Genomic DNA, 24067 nt, shown 5'->3' on the forward strand with positions numbered 1-24067 from the left:
AGACATCTATCTCTAGAGGGCTATTCTAGTTGAGGCCATAGGAGCAATGAGTCAGTGAATGCCCAGCGATTTGACAGCCAGTCGTCTACCACTGGTTTTCCCCTTTCCTAAGCATTATATCTAATCAGGTAGCAAAGTAACTGCAGTCCTCCCACGTGGTCTGAAGCTCTAATAGGGTTGAATGATATCGGGAGGCGAGCTTCGCGCATTAAGAGAGCCGATAGCTGCGGATGATGGTGGAAAAATGCAGAGGGTTATTCTTTGAGGGAAGGAAAGGGTTAGGAGGAAGGATGTGTTAACACATGACTGAGTGCTTTACGTGGATGAGGAAGACGGGCGAGGATCTGGCCTCATTATTTCAATACGGGGAGAGAGAGATGTCGTCTATGGGCAGGAAAGGCCCTTTGAATTAGGTTAAACTCGGCACATGGAGCAGGGTTGAGACCAGGAATGTGAATCACGGTTGCGTTAGGGGAACAGTGCAGTCAAATTAAACAGCTCTGCTTTCATTGCAACTTAATATTATTATTGCGGCGTCAAGATTTGTTTGGCTTTTCCTCACAGCTTAAACCACAAGAGTGACAATTTATTTATGCAGGACGGTAGGTTGTCTCAGTGAGCACAACACACACCACCGTCTGTTTATCTACAAGGCTCTATGTCACACAGACCTTTTACCTTGCCATGCATACATTAGCTAGGAAAGACGACTGCAGCCCAGGAAGTGCAAATTCTTTAGCTTGTTAAAATGGTTCACTGTTGCAAATTTTCCCGTAAAATTACTGGTAGCTGTGCTTGCCGGCATCCTACAGTTATTTTACGGTGTCACTGCTGTAAATTACTTCAACAGTATATTACAATTAAATTTATTACAGTACTCTACAGTAAAATGTGAGGTTTACATTGTAATACTGCAGCTACCCTGTGGGTAATTGATGATGGTCGCGTGTGGCTTATGTCCTGTTAAATGAAAACCTCCTACAGCAGCCTACTGTTTGTGTTAAAGGGATAGTTCGGATTTTTTTTTTAAGTGGGCTTCAATGGGGTACTTGTCCATAGTTAACCTATTACATACAGTAAATGGCACACAGCACGCCACCAGTTTGGAGAAGCAGGCTGGAGTACCGCGACTTAAATTTAGCAATGTACTGCTGTGGATGGGGGCCAGTAACAAAATACATTTTAGCCACCTAAAAAAGTCCCATCTAAAAATGTCAGTATCAGTTTAAGTGTATTCTATATTAAATACCTTAGTTCCCCATCTATGCTCTCAACAAAGCCACCAGACTTCATAAAAAAAACAGTAATTTTTAGCTCACTGAACACGGGAGTTGCTGTCTACAACTGCTTCGATCAGTTAGTTAGTTTGTGTCATCAAGTGACTTCAGTGAATCCAAACTAACCTTTTTAAACACCAAAGTCACACAATAACACAAAAAACTACCTGATTTCGCAGCAGTAACCTAGCTATCAGGGAACGTTCCTACAACATTGGCTATCGTTACCTACAAGTAGCAATAATGTTTTAAAGAAAACATTTTTATCTAATGTTCAAATGATCTTTTAAGGGTGTTTAGCATTTTAAATACTTTCCCTATAAGGTTAAATGCTGACCAAGGTGACAGATCCTAGAATGTTCTTTTATAAAATGTTCCCATAATGTTACATGAGAACAAAGAGCATTTTCAAAGAAACATTTAGAACATGTTATTAAGGCCTGAGATTAGACTTTTTTATGTTTGTAGAGAATGTTACCCTAACTTTAAGAATAACATTCTGGGAACCAAAAGAAAACTCGGAGCTAGAACCAAAAAAAATGCTAGCAGGGAAATCAGCAGCTCCTGTGTTCAGAGATATTAAATTAATTTTTCCATTGAAAATCACTGTCTGACATTAAGGTCAAGCACTGAAAATACTCTCAATGTAGCATATGCTTAAACTGATATTTTCCTTTTTTGGGTGGCACTTTTTTTCAGGTGGCTTAAAAATGTTTTGTTGCTGGACCCCCATCCACAGCAGCACATTGCTTAACTTGCATGTCCATAGTGTCTACAGACAAGTACCCCATACAACCCTGCTTTAAAATATCTTAACTATTCCTTTAGGTGTTGTTTTGGGCTCCGAAAAAATTGTAAGATTTACAGTCTTTTAATGTAGTTTAGAAAAACAGTACATTACTGTTTGTTCGTATTTTTACCGCAATTTGTTACTGGGTAAGAAAACCAGGCCTTAGTTTCCATGTGCCAACTAAACAGAATTAATTGCCCAAGTGTTGAAGTTGGACTCTAATAACCCTTGACGGTGGAAATAGAGACTTCAGCAACAAGCACCCGCGCTTGTTCCAGAACGGATTATATGCCTGCTCATCTTAATATACAACTGTGTATATGTGTCTGTTATTGTTGCATCATGGTGTCTGCCAAGATATATTTCCATTAGCTCGAGGTTTGGATTATGCACACAAGATGTTTAATATATATGATCCCTTATTTAAATCACAGGCTGCTTCCATAGCAGGGTCAGATATTGGTTTCAGAGGCCTCCAAAAATCCAAAGCAAACACTGTGTTACATTAACAGCTCTAAACAAAGAAAGTCTGCCCCCAGGTCGATCAAGCAGAACAATCCGAATTAGCACAGCCGTACTAATTTGCACCCTGCTTTCTCCCAAACAAGGAGCTCCTTTTTTTCTTTCTTGTGCATCATAACAAGTGGAATGAATCAGTGACCCAATTAAGGGGAGGACACATAGACCTACTGTCAGCAGAATGCTTGATTGCTGCTGTTGCACATTCTACAGCTTCAGGTGCTTTGACAACATCAGTGCTGCGTGGGTGTCATTGCTTAACGTGACCCAAGATGCTCTTTGACACAACTTGCATTCATGGTGTGATGTCTGACAAACATCCCGCGGCTCTCCGAGGAGGCTATCGGAGCCTGTCGGAAAAGTAAACCAAAAAACATCCACTGCAGCAGATGTAAGTTTGGACAGGGAAATACTATAGAGGTTGTATTTTTTCCTTCCACTGTTTAAAAACAAATAAACAATTTGTCAGACACCTACAACGCCAGAATTTGGACGGCAAAATACTTTTTTTTTTTACATCTTTCTCAAACATTTCAAACAAATAACCAACCTGGCAAGAAACTGTAGGATCACTTAGACACAAACAGATGTACTGATGACAGATGACTTAGTGATATTTATCTCATCCACAAACATAATAATCTCCTTGGAGACGGGCCTGTGCTTTAACAGATGCTGCCAAAATGGCAGCCAAGCAAATCTATGTCAAATTACTCCAGCACACAAACGTACAGATAACTGCCTACAGTGACCAATTTCCCACCTGCTCAAGCAGGAGTCCTTGGATACACTTTCCTTACCTGCAGCACTGACAGATGAGTCAACGTTTTGTCAACCACTTCAACCTATAGAGCCTATATACATCCACCCTATATGTCACACTGACAATTGAGCTCTAAGCATAATATACCCACCTGGCAATTTTTGGTTCTAAAAATGTTCTGAGAATGTTCCTAATATTCTGTTGTTGTTTTCACAGGGTCGTTTTCTTTCAGATCTAAGAATTTTCTTCTGAAAGGTAAGGCAACGTTCTTTGGGAAGATCCAAAAATTGCGGGAATGTTTCGGAAAAGAACATTCTATGATCTGTTAACTCAATAATGTCCCCAAAACATCCTCTGAATGTTACAGCAAAATGTACCTTTGTTAGCATGTAACACTACAGAAACATTTCACTAAAACTGTTCTGTAATCTCTGACTAAATAACATCCTGAGAACATTCTTTGATTATCACTATGAGAATGTTTTTTTCTTTGTTACAAGGTAATATTGTGGGAATGTTTTATAAAATAACATTTTATGATCTGTTACCTCAATAATGTCCACAAAAAGCCTCCCAATGTTATTTTTAACATGTGACATGACAGGAACATTTCATAAAAATGTTCTGCAATCATGGGAATTTTTCATAAAAAAATATTTAGTGATGTGTTATCTCAACAATGTCGCCAAAACATCCTCCAAACATGGCAGCAAAATGTTCCACCTTCATTTACATGTCATGTTTAAGGAATGTTTCATAAAAAAATGTTCTGTAATTCTAAAGTTACTAACATCCTGAAAACATTTTCCAAATGTTGCTTTTCAAATGCTTTTCTTTGTTTTCAAGTGACATTGGAAAATTTGTTTTAGAACATTCTATAATGTGTTACCTCAACAACGACCCCTCATCCTCTAAATGTTGCACCAAAATGTTCCACGTTTGTTATAATATCACAATACAAGAACGTTTTATGAAAAAGATGGTCCATAATCTTGGATTTAAGGAAACATTTTCTGAATGTTGTTTAAGTAATGTTATTTTTTAAAATTATTATAATGTTACAATGTGGTAATGTCTCCAAAAATATCCTCTGAATGTCACCATAAAATGTTCTACCTTTGTCAACATATTACATTACAGGAACGTTTCATAAACAATATTTTGTAAACTCAGGCTTGACAACATCCTGAAAACATTCTCTGAATGTTGTAATGAGAATGTTCATTTTCTGTTATAATGTAACATTGTAGAAATGTTTTAGAACATTCTATGATGTGTTACCTTAGCAGCGTCCCCAAAACATCCTTCAAATGTTGCAGTTAAAATGTTTTGTCTTTGTTAGCATTTAACCTTATAGGAACATTTAAAATGATAAACAACCTTAAATGTTTACGTGAAAATTTAATTTTAAAAAAAAATCTGTAATCTCAAACTGAGTAACATCCTGCTGCTTTGAAAATGTCCTTTCTTTGTTATAATGTAACATTTTTGAAATGTTTTATGAAAGAACATTCTATGATTTATTGCCTCAACAACACCAATATATCTCCAGGATGTTGCAGTAAAATGTTCTACCTTTGTTAACATGTTACATTACAAAGTTTTTTTTAAAAAAAAGTTCTGTAGTCTCAGATTAAGAACATTTTCTGAATGTTGCTTGAAGAATTTTCTTTCCTTGTTATCGTGTAACATTATGGGAATGTTTTATTAACAAAAAAACATTCTTTGATCCGTCAACAACGTCCCCAAAATGTCCCCATTCCGTGTCAGTTTGCATTTAACCTTATTAGAACATTATTTGGAATTATCAACATCCTTGAAAGTCTTTTTGTACGTTAGTTTGAAACATTTTCTTTGAAACATTCTTAGAACTTGTAGGTAACGTGAGGCAATGTTGTGGGAACATTCCCTGTTAGCTGGGGATTTGCTGATAGCCATTTGGATGTTGAGAGCAGTGATTCAACAGAGCCACCCAAGAAGCAGACAGCAAATGACTGATTGAGGGGTGATTGCCAGAAATGTGCATTTATTTGTGAGCTAGACCACTTGTGATTAATCACATAATTCATCATCAGTATGGAGACACAAAAGGACTATTTCAAAGAGGAGCCCTCTGATTACAAAGAGCACACTGTTGGTTTCAGTGGGTTTCAGTTTAGGTCAAGATCCTGCAACCTTCACTAGTTTCCAGCAGCAGATGAAGGTCATCTGCAACCCCTGGACTGTAAATAAGAGCCTTCACTCATGAATCCGCATGATTGACGTATCCTGGGGTGCACTGGCCTGCCAGATACTCCTGGATTTACTCTGGATTTTTAGACTGCGGCTGACAAACCTACACACAATAGCCTAACTGCATTCCAATACACTCAAATGGCATAGTGGAGGAAAAAAACCTGAGGTGAACACTTAGTCTATCTGTCATCCATCATGCCAAAGCGTGTGATTTGTCATTGCGTCCTGCAGTGAGGCACATCCACGCGGCCACAGAATAATAATTATGTGTAGACCCGGGCCGAGCAGCCGTCACGGGATAATATGATTGCATTGATTATTTGCCGGAGAGGTAATAGGTATCATGGCTTATTACTTCGCCTTAGCGACATCTCGCATCCGAGCGACGCCCATCCAGCCACAAGTCTCCGGACCCCTCATGTGTACAAATACGCCAACTACATAACATTTTACCCCCCTCTTTTCGTCAATTAGCGGCCAGTTTCTGCGCCCCTGAAGTGCAATAATCGCAGGCCACATTCCCATGGGCATCCGTGAGAACCAAAGTCAGCGCTGCCATGTAGCTTTCAGAGCAGGTCAGTGACAGAGACGCACAACGCGACATATAGACGTTTGCAAGCAATGTCTGCAAAAATAAAGACATGATTTGTGCAGATAGAAAGATTGCATCCTTACCGTATCGCCAGTCGCAGCGATATAGGCGCATATGTCCACATCCAGCGCACACAGGAGTCGGGAATAACCTTTTTCTGCGCTCTTGCATGCAGTCCCCAGAACGTAGATGGAAATATATCTTCCCAGTCGATAAATAATTTCACTGATTGGCGCCTCGACTCCGGCTCGTGGTTAATTCTTGCTGCCGCAAAAACAGAAGAAAAAAAATGACGCGGTTACCGAAAGATGGAGATAATAAACCAATAGCTGCGTGCTCAGTATCCCGATCAGCGCGCACACAAGAGGAGGTATCGCCGTCCGATTGCACTAAGTCCAGAGGAGTGCTGGAGGAGGACAGAGGCGTATCTCTCCCTCTATCCGTCTGTCTGTATCCCGTCCTCCCTCCCTGTCTCTCTCCTCTTTATCTTTCTCGGCTGCCTTTCTGTTCGCACTGACTTGTGCCGAAGTCCACGGGCGCAGAGCGCAGCGGAGCAGAGCACCGTGGTCAACACACGGAGAGAGAGAGAGGGGTCAGAAATGACAAACCAATTTGGAGGCGCGGTGGATGCTCGGTTGATCGAGCGCAGCCCGGCGAAAGGAGCGTTGCGTTGCAGGCGGGCGGGGAGCCGAGGGTGGGTGGAGGAGGGCTGGGGGAAGAGGAGGGGGTGATGATTCCTGCCTGGGGGATGCAGAGAGAGAGAGCGAGAGAGAGAAAAGAGGGGAGAGATGAAGTGGGGGTGTCTGGTGGAAAACGCGGAACTGGATCTGGCTCCAAAATGTCTGGCGCGAGGGCTCCACCTGCCGTGTGGAAACACTCAGGGGCTTCCAAACTTTTCACGGCAAGGACGTTTTTACATGTTAGACTCACCACTGGCGGTGACATTGACCCGAGAAGCCCTGAGTGAGATGCGTTTTGTTTTTGCTGTTGTTAGATATAAAGTGTATAATTGCGTGATTGGGCGCTTGGGCAAGGGCGTAGTTGGTTTTAACGGTTTGGTTGGTTGTATGCCTTTTCTGCATCAATTCTTGGTCTAAATGTCTTTAAAAGATTTGAAATAAAATCCCTCTTTTACTGTCACATTTTTATTAGGAGGCATAAATGCACTTGTTATTATGCGTTATATGTTATTATACATATGCATTTGGGTGCAATATGTTTGCAGTTGCATTCATTGTCTCGTTTTCGGCTAATGAAGAATAAAAGTGAAATGGCAGTCCTTTCTTAGGCTACTTGCAACCTCCCATAAAATAACTCCTCATGTTCCCCAGACTGCAGTTTTGGGGTCAGAGCGCCAGAAATGAAATGTAGCTTGGCGCCTAATAAGGCTTAAGCGGTTTGCTTGATTGGGGTCTACTGGCCAAAGCCGACATTAAAAACATAACAAATTCATAGCAGCAATGCAGATGTTACCCATTAAAAAAAAACAAATGAAAATTGATCGTGTAATCGAAAAATAATCTGTTTTTACATATGCTTAAATCAGAATAAATTAAATAAATAAATAGACTATTCCTGGTTTAGCTCTGTTAGCACAGGTGTCCTTTAAACTGTCGACATGCTCCCGCCACTTTTTTTTAAATGCCTAATTTTGTCCCCATCACTTTCAAAAGCACAATTTGTGAAAAATAATTGCTTGCACCAAGAAATGTTATCTTACAACGCTTTACAAAATTTTATTTGCACAATGGGAAAACATACAATGCAATGTAAATATAGAAGAAACAAATGTTTGTCCACAAAAGTAAGGAAAACTTAAAAAAATCCTTCCACTCACCTACTGACTCTGAAATGATACAACAATGTGTAGCGTTAACCAGCACCTTTTAAAAATTCTTGATCCAGTCTCTTTTCGTGCAAGTTTACATTCTCTAATTTTTAAACTCCAGGGGTTTATATATTAATTAAAATTATTTCCTGTGTTACTGATGTGAAGAGGTGCCACCTACACATTGGTTACTTCCCAATCAAAATACACCAATGCTGACTGAAGTAAGTCATGCCTCCATGTGTGTCGACTCAGCAGAGATAACATTGGGGTTTAACACACAATGATTTATTTGTGGTGGCCCGCCACAATTAAAACACCTGCCACCACGTATTGATATTATATATTTATGAGCTGGACTGTTCATTAGGAGCCCTAATGGAATATATATACCATTTGTTAATGGCACCAGGAGCACAGGGCGTATTCTGGGCACAGACGGAGCAGCATAGTGTTAGGTGAAAATGAACCCGACCATTGGGCTGGTATTAAAGTTTGCCCTTGCAGCAGCTGCTCCTCTCATCCATCGATCTGATCAGCTCTGAACCGCTTGATAGATTTAGAGAGGGGACACCCACCCACCCATCCATCCATCCATGCACAGACACACCATAAAAAAAAAATAAACAAAAAAAGGGACACTTGCTGATCCACCGTCATCAGCCTCTGCCACACACATATTCTCATTCTATGGGAAACACTATACACTAAATGTGAAAAGCTGATCTAAAGAAGAAAATATATTTGAAAGCAATACAGAATGCCAGAGAGCTTACTTATATTCCATTACATTTTTTTATTTAGAATATAAAAACGCAGAAACGTTATGAAAGTGTTTGATACAAAAAAATTTAATATCAATATTTAAGCATTTTTAATAACTTAATCTCTTGAAATACTCATATTTTTGACATTGTTTTGTCTGTTCTCTAATTTTAATTGTTCTGCTGTAACATTTCCACAAGGAGGATACAGGTACGGAACAGGTACTGTGATAGGCTAGCTTTGAGTTGGACTTTCCATAATAACATTGTTTGCAGTGTCCCACTGAAATGTATTACGGGATTACCGCAGGGCTACTTCTCTTTCATTAGGGATGAGCCCTGTGTGCCTGGAGATCACAGGGTGACATGCGCACTGGCACGGAGCGCTCACAAGCCGCGCGGACACAATGCTGGAAAAATAAAGCGCGTGGCTTTGCTTCTTGATTTCTCTCAATGCGCTGTTATGACTTGTCCCATCAGGAAAGTGTCATTCTCGGCATTCGGTAAACACACCCGGCGGACTGGTGCGGGAGGTGGATGCGCTGAGGCTCGGAGCTCAGAGGGGACCTGTTGATAGCCCACCGGCGCTGCAATGGAGGTGAGAGGAGGCTCTTTTTTTCTGTCTGAACTGTCCGTGATGTCCGTCCGATCGTCAGCTCTAACATGCCCGGGTCATTTAAAAGAAATTAACACACTGTCTTGTTGATTACATATCAAATGAACAGCTAATGGGCCTAATTGCTGCAAATCATTCATCCGTAATGATTTTTTTTTTATTCTAAAGCAGTCACCATCGCGTTAATATCAACAGGTATAAGATATAGATTTCATTAGGGCTGCCGTGAAGGGCATATAAGTGCTGCCATACCCCTACTGCCTATCAATGCCTTCTAATTAAATCTCAGATGAGACGTTGTCATTTCGAGCACATCGTTTTTGCAAATCGAATCATGTCATTGGTATCATGCTCTGATGCTATACAGGCTTCCCCTGCAGCCAGAATGGTCGGGAGGCCATGTGTCGCTGTTAATTACCATCACTGACTGATAAAGCCTTTTGGAGAAGATTTAAATCCTGCTAAAGAGCATTAGTTGTCAAGCAAGGCGCTTGCAAACAAGCATGGCCTCGGAAGAGAGGATGATAGAGGTGAAATGATACAGAAGAGATGTAAAATACAAATCGGGGGACTCATTTTTTAGTAATTGCACATTAGCAAGGTGGGGAGCCAAAAAGAAAACTGGCTTAATTGTAATGAGAATGTATCAGCAGTGGCGATATCAAGGTGAAACCTCATCTTTTAGAAAATGCCAGCTTCCACGAGTCACAGAAATATGTGCAAGGTCATGTTGAAGCTGTTTGTTTTTGTGTTTTTATTCATGTCGCAGGTGCCAAAAGGAGAAGAATGACATTTAACTGAGACTGAAAGTCACAAATTCATCCGAACAATTCCTCAAGCAATGGAAATCATGGGTAAGTGTATCCGGGGCCAGTGATGTTTAAAGCTAAACACGTCCCAGTAACCTTAGCAGCACTCTTCGCCACCACCATCATCAGAGGCTTACAATTAAGGTGTCAGGGACGGGGTGGCTGCAGCCAGACGGGAGGGAATGGTCACATGTGCAGGTGGCACAGTCTGGTCGGTAGTCAAAACTTTGTGGTGAAGAGTTTACAGGGTCTTAACCTTCTGCCACATACAATTACTGCAATTGTGGCTTGTGCTCATTAGCTCCTGCTCTGCTAAATAAACAAGGGCGATATGACCTGACGCAGCTCCTGCCTTCGCTTTTTTACTGTTGCAGAACGGACAGCACGTCCTCCTTCAGCACTATCCTAATGATTCCTGATAAAGTTTGTGTGTAGCCACATGGAAAAAGAACATTTTGGCTCAAGCTGAACCCAAAAATTTGCAGTTTGAAACTAATTGGGTCAGTGAGATGAAGGGTATGTGACATTTGAAACAGTTAGAAATTGAAAGAACTCGCTGCAGCAATAGTCCAGGAATATTTCCTTCAGACATTTTACCTCCACACTGTAAAATCTGACAGGTCGTTAAAAAAAAAAAATCTTGGACACCAATGGCCTTTAAAAGGGAAAGTAAATATAACTTATGTTCAACTAAATAAATACAAGCAAAATTACCCAGTTCTTTCCAAGTGTCTTTGACTTCAGTTAATCAAGTTAGTCTGACTTAACTTGATCATGACAAAGATGATTTTGCAAGTGAACTGCAAGGTCTGTTTTCTTAAAATATTTTAGAAAATACAAATATAAATAACTAGTATTGCAACCAGCAGAATACATATATTAGCTCAGTAAACTTGGTTTAATGAGGTTTCTTAAACTCTGAAAGATTGATTTAATTCAACTTGTCATTTTTAAGTTGCAACAACTTCACAAAACTAAGTTAATATGACTAAATTTTAAGTAAACTTAACAGTTAGATATAGTTAACATTACATAAAATTAATATTTATATTACATTTTTTAAGGCAGTCGGTTTCCCTTTTTTTAAAACTTATCACACTGAATCAGTGCTGACAGAAGTCATTCTGAATTCTAAAGACAAGCAAAGACTTGAGAAATCTCCTTCACTTCTCAGTTAAGCATTGGCATTTCATAGATTATTATTAAAGGTCTGGGTTTGTGTCAGTAGCTACAACAACATCAATAACACAAAGTCAAATGGGAGAAATCGTTTTTTTTCTCCGAATGACACAAATGATATGCAATATCTGTGCAGATACTCAGCGTGCCTTGGAAGCTGTGGAGAGACTGCAAGCCAAACTGAAGGAGCGAGGAGAGGCCCCCACACAGGAGAAACTCTCCCTGCTCAAAACTGTCCTGCAGAGCCCCCTGTTCCATCATATACTCAGCTTACAGCAAGCTCAGCGGAAGCCCCCGGCGAAGGTACAGCGCGAGCATGAGTGTGTGGGCGTTTGGTGTATATTGAATAGTGGGGAAGGAGCCGGAATCGTTCCCAAAATACTGAATGCAGGAACCAAACTGGATGAGTAATCAGCTTACCTAAGCTTACCACTAAAGCCCTGAGAGAGAGAGAGAGAGAGAGAGAGAGACTAAGAGAGGGAGGGATGAAGAAGTGGCTATATATCATGTCGAAAAGTTTGCAGAAGTCATCTGTGGGGTTGTCATAAATTTTTAGGGTCTGTGTGTGTTTTGGGGTATTAATTCAAACACATTTTCTTGATTATAACCCACACACACACACAGTATATGTTGTATGACAACATTAAGGGATTTAACCATTTGAAATCTGGGCAAATTGGCTTGATTTATTTTTCAAAAACATGGGAAGAAGGCAATACGCATTTTAAGAAGCAATGATCAAGATATTATCAAGAAATTCCTAAAAAATAAAAGAAAATTGTCTGAAAATCAGCACAAAAAGCCAACCTAAAACCAAAATGAAATGAAAAACCTGCTTTAAATTATAATATTTCTGTCATAAATAACTTAAATGTATAATTACGATAATTAAGAAAATGGTTCTCTGGAACATTTTTCCCTAGCTTATTTTACAAGTAATTTTTTTAAATCTACTAATTTCTTGCGGTTTATTAGACATTTCTTGCCAAGTTGCTCATTGCATTTTTTTCCTGTTTCTGACAAAAACAAACCAGTTTGCTCAGGATCCAAAGTTTTTACTGGTGAAAGGCGTCTGAATGCAGGGGAGTAAAATGATGTCAATCCAGGTTTCAAAGGGTTAACCATAGACTGTATAGAATAATCAATGTAGTTACCGTGATGGCATACACTGGTTTGTGTACTGCCATTCTGAAGCGGTTAGTTTGGAATTTTGGCCATCTTGGGATTTTGGAGCAAAAAGTGACCATATTTGGAGTAGAGGGTGGAGTTAACCTTAACCTAGCTTAGTTAGCACGGTGCATTTAAGGTTATGTTTAACTGTGATAATCCATCCATCCATTTTCTGTAACCACTTATCCTCTTAAGGGTCGTGGGGGTGCTGGAGTCGATCCCAGCTGACATTGGCCGAGAGGTGGGGAACACCAGACTCTCACAGAGCTGACATTACTGTCACACAAACAGGCAATTAAAGGTCGCCAATTTTAAGATAGATGGCACCCACATGTCATTCAAAGTGACCATGCCCTTCATTATGACCTGCTTGTTTTTGGAGAACCTGGAGAAAACATAAAAACTCCACACAAGGGCCCTAAGCCAGGGTTCAAACGCGAGACCCTCTTGCTTTGAGATAGAAGTGCAAACCACTGCACCACTGTGCCACCCTAACTGTGAGAATTCTAATGCTGATTTTCACCAGCGAAAAACAGGCTTAAAACCATAACAACAAAATGTACTCACTGGAAAAGCAGAAAATCAATTAAATGCAAATAAATGCTGACCAAAACTTATTTTCTGGAGACCAAAATGTTACAATAAACTTTCATAAACTGAAAACATACTAAAAATAGAGTTATCCTAGCTAAGGTTATACTCTGTGAATCCAGGATTACGTCATGGTTACATTACCTAACCAACATTTGCACATAACAATTATGCAAAATTCTCAATAACATTTAAATGAGGGAGGTATATAAAAAGAGAGTTGTCGTGATGTGAGAAATTAGAGACCAAAACCATTTTTTGTGCCAGGCTGCAAACATGTTTATTTCTACTTTAAATTTGGACATTTTAACATGGAGGTCAATGAGGATTGACTCGCTTTCAGAGCCAGCCTCAAGTGGCTCTTAGAGGAACTGCAATTTTTGGCACTTCTACATTGGCATAGGGTTAGGGTTAGTTACTTAAAAGTACAATTTTGAGGTACTTGTAATTAAAATTTATTTTGATTTTTTGCTATGGCATACTTACTGCACTACAATTCAGAGGCAAGTATTGTACTTTTTACTGCCCTACATTTATTTGATAACTTAAGCAACTTTGGAGAATGAGAATAATTATATAGAACAGGATCAACAAACAAACTATGATGGATTATTGTAGGATAAAAGGAGACCTGATGAGAATTGGGGTAGATCCACCTGCTACCCAGCTGTATATAAACTTATTAAAACTAGCCCCACCTTTACCAACTGCACCATTAAACCTTTAAAACCTGAGTAAATTCCTCCAAAATTTAAAGTTTAAATAAAAAAGGGGAATAAAGGTGCTCAAAAATAATAACTCTGTAACATAATTTTCAACATATTATAAGAAATATTATAAAGGGTGAAATTTTTGTAAAAGCTGTCTAAATGCAGCAAAAAACAAGTAATGTCAGGTTTCAAAGGGTAAAAGCGATGTACAGATTAATAATTCCAATCCATTCTGATTGATAGGAATTAAGAGAAGATTAAGAGAATTTTTACTGTTGGTCCTTTTGTACTTTTCCTAGTCTGAAATACCTTTACTTTTAACAGCATATTGCTGCACTGTTGTTTGACCTAAGTAAGTCAAAGATCTGAGAACTTGTTCCACCACTGTTGTCAGCGGTAATCATCATGGCTTTGTAATTGTCTGTTGTGGTATACTGTAATAGGCTAACCTTATAAGCACCACCGTCTGCACACACACACCAGGATTATTACATTAGCTTTGTGCCATGTGAGCCTGTAGCCGTTTAGCATCTCTGCATTCCAGGAAACATGGAACTGGATCGTGTCGGTGGTGTCTGGATTTATATCAGGGCAGACACCAGCAGGGATTCTGTTGTTTTTTTTAAAGCTCACAGTTTTTATGTAGCACAAATCAAAGGAGTGCAAAGTTGCTCATTAGTGTTTTGATGGTGTTCCTGCTTTTATTCTATGACTTCTTTTCCAACAGGTGTCAAAGCAGTTAGAACGGAAAAGCATACAGATCAGAAATACAGAGAAATCTCTTTTAAACATTGAAACAGAAACCTAAAAGACAAAAGGGAGCAGGTTTTTGGTTATGTGGTATTGAGCAGAAGCTTTTATCTCAGATCCTTGTGTTCCTGCTCTCCTATCTTTCCCCTCCCTGCTCCATGTTAAACCTATTTTTCTGCACTTTTTTTCTTTTGGCTAACACACATTCACCCTCCCTCCCTGTTCTCCCTCCCACATTTTTCTTCATTGTATCACACTGCCCTCCTTTCTCAATTTCTTTATCCTTTCTATTTCCCTCCATCTCCATCACTCTCTCATCCTATTCCTCTCTGTCTCCATATCGCCGTTCTTCAATTAATGCCTCCACATCTCTATCAATCCCTCTCCCCATTTCTTTATTTTCCCCATCCATTTCCCTCCCAATCTCTCTTCCTCCCTTCCCCCTCATTCCTCAATCCTTCTCTGGTTCATCTGGTCTCTCACCATCCATTTCTTTTACATGCATCCTCTCCATTTTTACACTTTTATCCTCTTCCTCTCGTCTCACCATGTGTTCTATCTGGGGTTGTCACAATTCTAGAATTGCTAACTCAGTACCAATAATTAGAAAAATACTCGATACTTGATACCATTTTCGATACCAAACTATTACATCAGTGACAACAATACTTTTAGGTTGCCTCAGGTAGTGAAAAAAAGAAGAACAACAAAAAACAGCAAAGATCACATGCTCATGTCTATTTATTTGTTGTGCTCCTGGTGATTTGGTGTTTTTGTTGCGGATCAAGGTTGGAAACACAAGTTTGGTGCAAATCTGTGATGGAAACCCGCCTAATGAGTAGGCGGAGAAAGGCACTGTTGGTATCGATACTGTTGCAAATGAGTGTTGCATCCAATACTAATTTTTAGTAACAAATAAGTATGTTTTTTTTGACAACCCTAGTCCTATCTATCAATCACATATTGCTCTCCATCCTACCAGGGGAGGATTTCCAAATCGGTGTCCATGAACTGTGGCCCCTGTCAAGGCATGGCGATGGGCCTGAAGACGCTGAGCCACAGTGACTCCTACACATGGGCCATGGAGAACCGGAGGCCCAGCAATGCCAGATCCATCAACAGGGACGGCAGCATCTCTTCTCTGGGCTCGCAGGATCTGTCCCTCTCCGACATTTACCAAGAGAACTGCATTCACGCTGAATCACAAGTAAGTAAAACACCCGTCGTCAATACAAGGTCATTTAGGAGAAGTTTAGTGATAGGAAGTAATTTATTCTTTAAGGCCACAAGCCAACCAAATATTTTTTTTCTTTCAATTGTAAAATGTAACACATCCCCATTGCAAATGTCACATTTTACATTAGGGAATATTACATCGCATTATAAAACTCCAGCACAGTTGGGTATTACATTGTCTGAGGGTTGTAGCTGATCGAAAGAGGCAGCTCGGCTAACTCGATGTCATCTCATGTTTGCTTTTGTTTTACACGACATTTATGTTTTAGTACTGCACTCCCCCTCGAATCTCCCGCACCATGTCGATGGGGAGAAACCTATCTGCCATTGCTCATGAGGTACAGCTACAGACTCACTGTACATGTGATGTGTTACTGTAGAGTGGGTAAATGCGTTGTCTGTGAATGTAGAAAAACCATGGAATTAAACAGGTTGAGCACTTTAACCTGTTAATGTGTAGATTGTAGTCAGTAGATAACTTACCCATATTATACATACTCCATGAAAAAGTTGAAGTTTCACAGTGCTTAGTCCAAAAACTGATAAAACAGTCAGTACAATGCCAAAATGAACTCTGACCGTTGTACGTTATCTGTGACTCACACAACCCTACGCTGTATGTGCACTGCATTATATTTTTGGGTTGTCCGTCCATCCATCCCATTCTCATAAATGCAGTATCTCAAGAACATGAGGGAATTTCTTCAAATTTGGCACAAACTTCCACTTGGACTCAAAGATGAACTGATTAGACCTGGTTGGTCAAGGTCAAAGGCCAAGGTCACTGTGACCTTGCATTTGTCTCATTATTGTGAACGCAATATCTCAACAATACTTTGAGAGAATTTTTCTTTGAATTTGGCAAAAATGTACTTAAAGTCAACAATAAACTGATTATATTTTGGGGTCATAAGTCAAAGGTTAAGGTGATGTGTCCTTGTCTGTCTCATTCGCTTAAACATAATATTTCTAGAACACCTTTGGGTAATTTCTTCAAATTTGGCACAACATCCATTTGGATTCAACAATAAACAGATTAGATTTTGGTGGTCAAAGGTCAAGGTCAATGTGGCCTTGCATCCCTCTTCTTGTTCTTCTTGTTAACGTAATATCCCAAGGTCTCCTTGAGAGAATTTCTTAAAATTTGGCACAAATATCTGATTTGAGTCAAGGATGAACTGATTAGATTTTGGTAACCTGTCAATGGTGTTTCCCTTTTTTATGCCAGTTGAATTAGAATTGATTTTCTCTCTCTCTCTCTCTCTCCTGTCCCTGCCTTGTTTAGAGGCGTCATGTGGAGATGATTGAGCTAACCAATGATGGAAAAGGGCTCGGTTTTGGCATCATAGGAGGGCGGAGCACAGGGGTCATGGTCAAGACCATCCTTCCTGGTGGAGCTGCTGGACGGGTAAATTCACCTGCCATTCGATGACATAGCCAAACCTTTAATAAGGAGATAAAGCACACTTTTTTACTTTCTTGGCCAGACTTGGATAATAAAACGATACCATTGTCATGTTTGTTAAATATAAATATTAAGTTAACATCTAGAGCTGCTTAGCTTAGCTTAGCTTAGCTTAGCTTAGCTTTGTTTATTTAACCCTAACCCTAACCCTAACCCTAACCCAAAATGGGATTGTGGTTAATAGTCAGCTGTAATTCATAACTATGTCAACCAGCTTATCATTTTATCGTGTGTCAACATCATTATTAGCAATAGTAGTCATCCTAACATAAGTTATGAAGGAAATATGAATGAATATGAGTCTGATATTAGCTGGAATTTTGCTACTTCTGAATGGGGAAATGGGGGACAATCATAAAAATGCCAAAATACTTTAAAGACTGGAAGCACTGGTTTCACTGGTGACCTGGCTATCTTAGCTAAGCTAAGCTGGCTGTGGCTTTAGTGGTATTTTTCTTCTCATCTAACTCAAAGTGGCAAACTGTCAATCTCTTCCTTCCTAACGGATGAAAGAAATCTTGGAACAAACAACATATTAGAATGCAGTATTTCACTGAAGTGTGTTTTGTAGAATCTGCAGCATGTATTTAAAAATGTTAATGTCATGTTGTAATGGGGCTCTGTAGGATAAGCGCCTGCGTAGTGGAGATCAAATCCTGCGCATCGGAGATACAGATCTGGCAGGCATGAACAGCGAGCAGGTGGCACAGGTAAACTATCATTTGAAAAAAAACGATGTCATTGTTCTGTATTTAATGATAATGTGTGTTTAAGTAACAGCTATGCCTGACTTAGTCTGATCCAGTAACTGTGTGTATCCACTTTTAGCCCAGCTCAGGGAAGTGTGCAGTATGTCTTAATCAGAAGTGTTTTCACACTGTATTTTTAAGTTTTTCAAGAAAAAACACATAAAGGATGAGGACCAACTGGTTCGTTTGGCAAATGTATGTCCAGTTAACCTCCCCACCTGTGTTAAAGAGCATCGCACAGACGCTTCCCTGAGCTTTTCTATGGAACCATCAGGGGCTGTCTCCCACGCAGTGGATGAGACAGTCCCAAGCAGGTCTAATCTACCGTATGACATAATGTCTTTACGGGGCAGCTGTCTCTTTACAGATTTTTCAGTTTATGTTATTTATTCAGTAATTTTCACACACTTTCCCTTTCATCCGTTCACAAATAACCACCTGGCCCAGGTGCTACGAAATGCTGGTACCAAGGTGAAACTGCTCATCGCCAGGGATGTTACCAAGGACAACCACCTTTCCTCTCCTGTCCTCAGCCAGAACAGCTTGGACGGCAAGGTATGTGTGTGTGTGTAAGAAAGAGAGAGTGTGTGTAAAGGATGACAGCACATAATTAAAGTCAAATTCTAACTTTTTTGGTCAAATAATTGGCTTATCAGTGACATTAATTGTATAATACAGTATTCCCTATGCTCCAAAAAGGTTCATCGAGTTTTTTTTTTTTTTTTTAACTTTGCTTCTTTCCAGCTCAGTGACTTGAATGATGACTATGAGTTCAGTGTGCAGTTCACTAAGAACAGTCGGGGTCTGGGATTCTCCATTTCCAGCTACATAGGTGACCTAAACTCAGGTAACAATACTTGCCAAGTTTTCACTTTGTGGAAAAACTGGTCAATTATCATTCTTCCAAGCTAAATTGATGGACACAAACTGGGAAAATAACAGAATTATGAATAATAGCTGCCAAGGTATTACTGTCAATACTAAGTTTCCCTCTCATTTATTTTGCTTTCCCCAGTCTACAGCGCTGGCGTGATCGTGAAGAGCATAGTGAAAGGCAGCACTGTCGATCAAGATGGACGCATCAACATCGGAGACATCATTCTGTCTGTGAGTTCCAGTAAAAACACAACAGATGGCTTTTTTATTGTGCCCTCTGAAGACAAATACTGTGTTGTCTTAAATATATTCTCTGCTGAATCTTAACGATTTCAGCATCTCCAGATCTGCACAGTTTGCAACTTTTAGTAGTTCCATACAAACCACTTAAGGTCCTTTTAAGCTGATGAAGGAGAATTCTTTGAGTTTTACTTTTACTCCCATCCATCTCTTCATCATCTCTTCCCTTTACCTGTGCTTTCCATCTTGCTCGATTTTTATTTTTGATTACTATTGATTTTTTTTGCTCTTTAGTTTAATTTACCTGCACTTACCTCTATACCATCCACTTCATCATACCTGTACTTTAACGCTGGCTCTTTTCTACTTTCTACTTAATAATCTCTCGTCCCCTCCCTTAGGTGGATGGGGTGAGCCTGCAGGGCTGCAGTGAGCAGCGTGCCATGGAGGTGCTGAGGAGGACAGGTCCCCTGGTCAGACTGAGGTTGATGAGGAAGGCTGTCCGTCTGAGTTACATTCTGCCCCCAGTTCCTCCTCTGCAGCCCCTCCGACACTCCCACAGCTTCCATGAGGGCAACCCCTACAGAGTGGGCCTCAACAAGATTCAAGAGACAGGTGCTTTGTGCTGAGAAAGGGGGACATATTGACTCAGTGGTATCATAAGGGGATTGGTTTTGAAGTAATTGAGCAGATGGAGAGCATGTGATTTGACAGCATGTGCTAACATAATAATAAAATAATAAAACATGTAAATTATTATGTAGGTAATCATCCACATGTGCTACCTGCCCTGTCTGGTTAAATCATGATCAAATTTCTTTCCTATATCTCTTTAAACCAGCACCATGCCTGTTGAAAACTTTTATACAATATCTTTTTATGCCTCAGCTTTGGCAATAAGTATTTTTTTGGGGTTGTATGTCCATTCGTCCCATACTTATTCACATAATATCTCAAGAACATCCATTTTTAATGGAAAGATGAACCAATTCGATTTTGCTGTCAGATGTCAAAGGCTAAGGTGACTGTGACCTTGCATCCATCTCATTCTTGTGAATGCAATATTTTGAGAACAGCTTGAGGGAAATACTTCAAATTTGGAACCAACGTCTACTTTGAGTCAAGGATGAACCTATAAGATTTTGGTGGTCAAATGTCAGAGGCCAAGGTGACTGTGACCTTGTGTCCATCTCAGTCTCATTAACAAGAATGCCTTGAGGAAATTTCTTCCAATTTGGCACAAAAGTCCCTTGGATTCAAAGATGAACATATTAGATTTTGGTTGTCAAAGCTAAAAAACCAAGGTCATTGTTACCTTGCCTCCATCTCATTCTGGTGAACACGAGTTCTCAAGAACACCGAAGGGGAATTTCGTCACATTTGGCCCAACATCCACCTGGACTCCAAGATGAACTGATTAGATCTAGGTGGTCAAGGTCAAAGATGAAGGTCATTGTGTCTTACGTTTATCTCATTACTGTGAATGCAGTATCTCAAGAAGACCTTGAGTGATTTTTTTTTCTAATTTGGCACAAACATCTACTTTGAGTCAAGGATGAACTGATCAGATTTTAGTGGTCATAGTTCACAGGTCAGGGTCACTGTGTTCTTATCCGTCTGATTTTCGTGAGCATGATATCTTAAGGAGTCTTGAGGAAATTATGCCAGATTTGGCACAAACATCCATTTGGACTTAACAATTAACTAATTAGAATTTCAGTTATTTTTTAAAAAAATCACACAAATGTCTAATAGGATTAAACAATGATGGGATGACATTTTATATCCAAAAGGTGAAAGGTCAGTATCACTGTGACATCATAATGTTCTGCAAAAACACTTCTCTGGCCATTACTCAGTCTTGTTTTAACTCAAATGTGTCTGTGTCCATGTGTGTTTGCATCCCTGCATGTGTGCTTAAAATGTGTTTCCCCTGTCTACCAGGAATCTCCACACTGCGTGAAATCTCCCGGCGAGCAGCATACGCCAACAGACGACCCCGACACGATTCCAGAAACGGTAAGCTCCCCTTCCCATGCTGCACTGCAGTCTGGGACTGGATCATGGGTCTTAGTTTGATATGCTGATTGGGCTCAGGGAAAGGCAATGTGGCAGAAGCACGCTCTTTGATGGGAGTCTATTTATAGTGTTGTTCAGTCATGTGTTTATCCAACTCATTCAGCTCATTCCAGATGATTTGTCTCTCGCCCCGCCTGCATGTATGGCTTTATTTAGACAAGGATTTTTGGGCTTGATTAGAGAGCACAGCCAAATAAGCCCTGATTGCGCTGAGGCTTTAATAGACGAACGAGAAAACATTAGTTTGCCAAGAAGTCATAAGATGGGGGGTGTGAATATGCATGTGCGCCTGTGGTGTGGGCGTGTGTGTGTGTGCTCCTCTCTGAGTGGTTGTGGTTTACATCTTCCTTTGCCACAAAGACAATTATGATGTTTTCTCTCTATAAAACAGCCAAAGTGATGTTTTCATATAGGATCCCATTCTTTATTGATTGGCTCAGAGGGTTGGGAACAACATGAACGAGAATGCGTGTGTATGTGCGAGTTTGATTGTCTTTGTATGTGTGCACATTTCACAGGTGTGAAACTGACGCCAGCTGAGGAGGAAGACCTGAGAATGAGGTGGCAGCATGCAGTGGGACAGCGATATGAAGTTATTGTACGTCTCTCTGTAATTTAAATAAGAATTAAATACAACAAAGCACGGTCTAAAAATATGAGTGTTGTACATATCTAAATGCTTTATCATTTCTATTTATGTGTTTCCTTTTTCGCTGACATTTTTAATGGCACAGTTTTGGATGTTCATTTGAAAGAATTCAAATAATCAGGTAAACATATTTAAAGGTAAACCGTATGCGCAACAACTTCAGGCTTCAGACAGCTCTGAATACTTCCAACTTCCATTTTTTTTCTACTTTTGATGCAAGAGAATGTGGCTATATACATTTTTTTTACAGTTGTCTGCTTCAAGCACACAACTGATAGTGTTTATATATGAAGCCTACTCTGCTACAAGTTGCTACATATTTCTTATGTCAGGGAAACATTCAGATCATAGTCTTGCTGGAACATGTCTGGTTGTCTTTAGAAGCTTTTACTAGTAATTTTGAACAGGAGAAAGTGCAGCTATACACAGTCATTCTCTGGCTGGATTCACACTGCTACATGTAGCTACATGCTAATGGCAGGGTTAACTTCTTTGCTGATATTGTTAATTTTTCCCTGATATTGGAACATATTTCTGCTGGACCATATTCATTTGTGTTAAGAAGTTTTTATAGAGTTTTTGGTTTTTTTTACACAGGAAAAAGTAGAGCTTTTCTCTGTTACAGTCATTTCCTTTGCTGCAAGTATACTGCTTCATGCAGCTACATGCTAACATCATGGAAACATCTAATCTTAGTTGCAGATGTTAATTTCTCTCTGATTTTGGATCATATCCCCCCTGGAACATCTTTGACTGTGTTTGGAAGCTTTTATTGTTTTCACCAGGAAAAAGTGCTGCTATTCTATAGAACAGTCATTGAATGTACATTGCTACATGTAGCTACATGCTAATGTCAGGGAAACATGTAATCTTGGTTGTTAATGTCGCCCCAATTCTGGTTTATTTTCCTTCTAGATGTCTGAAGCTTTTATTGGTTACTTTTTGTTGTAGAAAGTGTCATTACTGTATCCGGAAATGCTGATGAATGAGAGTAGACTGGGCTTTCTTGAGAGAGGGGAGTTTAAAGAGACAGGCGCTAAAATGGAGCATTTTGGACAGAGGGCATATACAGGTGTTCCAGCACAAAGTGTATAAGGAAAAGTATCAACCTTAAAATGACCATAGTAAGTCCCCTTTTAAAAAGAAAAGCCTACCTACTTCACAGAGTGATGCCAACTCTTCCCTTCCACACCTCTCTTACCCATTAAACTTTGTTTCTCTTCATTAGTTTCTTACTGTTCCACTTCACATCACTCTTGTAGGTGTGCCAGCTGGAGCGTTTCGGTGAGACAAGTGGTCTTGGCATCAGTCTGGAAGCTCGGGCGGGACACCATTACCTGTGCTCCGTCTTACCTGAGGGGCCCGTTGGGCAAAGCGGCAAGATATTTCCCGGAGACCAGATATTGGAGGTAACCGACTGACACTGATCCTTTAAGCTAGTTGCTCTGGAACTCACCCTTAATTCGTTTGATAAAGATGTGAGATCATGTAAAGTGGAATAAGATATGATCTGTGTGGGACTGATTATTTTGACAAATCTGTAGGAAGTATCTGAATGACTAACACAAAGGCTCACAGTTCAGTTTCTTTCATGTTTCTGCCTTTCATTAATGCAGTTAGCGATGAAAGCCTGTTCTTTCAAGTGGTAAGAACAGCTATAAATCTGGAATGAGAGGCAAATTGCATTTTAAAGCCTTACACATATAGTAAATACCACACAATTTTAAGTACAGTATGCAGCAAAAGAAGGTGGGTGTGAGTGTGTGCGCTTCTGTGCATTTGTGCCTCTACTGTAGAGGGAGAGCTAGCCCTCCGCCCCCTCTACCGGGCGAGTGCATGCACCCACATCGTTCACCATGACAAGCACTCAGATGAACTCTTGGACAATGTACAGTAGCTTTGCTTTGCATTATAGAGAAAATGCTGCAAAGTGGCTCATGTCTTTCCTATCTTTGATTCTAAAAACGAACATCTGCGTGGCAGCTCAACGCTTTGATCTCCTTCAGACGACATCAGCATGGCGAGCCATTGTTCTTGTCTGCTTTTAAATGAGCCTCGCTTGTTTTAGTTACCGCTCGCAGCTTTAATTGTACTTGCTGTGACTTGATGTACTGTGGCCACTAATTGCTCCTCGACACCCAAAACTGAAATATCACAAATAATATCAAAATTTAGGGCTG

At 39.9% G+C, this 24067-nt stretch overlaps 2 protein-coding genes across 13 annotated transcripts in view; one reads left to right on the forward strand and one right to left on the reverse strand.

Moving 5' to 3' along the window:
- adgrl3.1 (adhesion G protein-coupled receptor L3.1) overlaps positions 1-6884 on the reverse strand; it is a 177721-nt gene extending 170837 nt beyond the window's left edge. For all 11 annotated transcript variants that reach the window (XM_088075450.1, XM_088075459.1, XM_088075451.1 and 8 more), the window contains exon 1: positions 6260-6884. The gene's annotated coding sequence lies outside the window, so the exon portion shown is untranslated. The remainder of the gene's footprint in view (positions 1-6259) is intronic.
- Positions 6885-9156: 2272 nt separating this feature from the next.
- The window catches only part of LOC121942342 (multiple PDZ domain protein), a 58759-nt gene continuing 43848 nt past the window's right edge, over positions 9157-24067 (forward strand). For both annotated transcript variants that reach the window (XM_088075461.1, XM_088075460.1), the window contains exons 1-14: positions 9157-9366; positions 10154-10238; positions 11509-11675; positions 15576-15800; positions 16099-16167; positions 17115-17237; positions 17921-18004; positions 18491-18598; positions 18788-18890; positions 19059-19150; positions 19561-19774; positions 21104-21178; positions 21757-21836; positions 23150-23296. In XM_088075461.1, the coding sequence (XP_087931587.1) occupies positions 10226-10238; positions 11509-11675; positions 15576-15800; positions 16099-16167; positions 17115-17237; positions 17921-18004; positions 18491-18598; positions 18788-18890; positions 19059-19150; positions 19561-19774; positions 21104-21178; positions 21757-21836; positions 23150-23296 (1500 nt within the window). In that variant the 5' untranslated portion in view covers positions 9157-9366; positions 10154-10225. The remainder of the gene's footprint in view (positions 9367-10153; positions 10239-11508; positions 11676-15575; positions 15801-16098; positions 16168-17114; positions 17238-17920; positions 18005-18490; positions 18599-18787; positions 18891-19058; positions 19151-19560; positions 19775-21103; positions 21179-21756; positions 21837-23149; positions 23297-24067) is intronic.

The sequence above is a fragment of the Plectropomus leopardus genome, chromosome 3, assembly GCF_026936395.1.
Source record: "Plectropomus leopardus strain MGB_pleo_1.0 chromosome 3, ASM2693639v1, whole genome shotgun sequence".
Lineage (NCBI taxonomy): Eukaryota > Metazoa > Chordata > Actinopteri > Perciformes > Serranidae > Plectropomus > Plectropomus leopardus.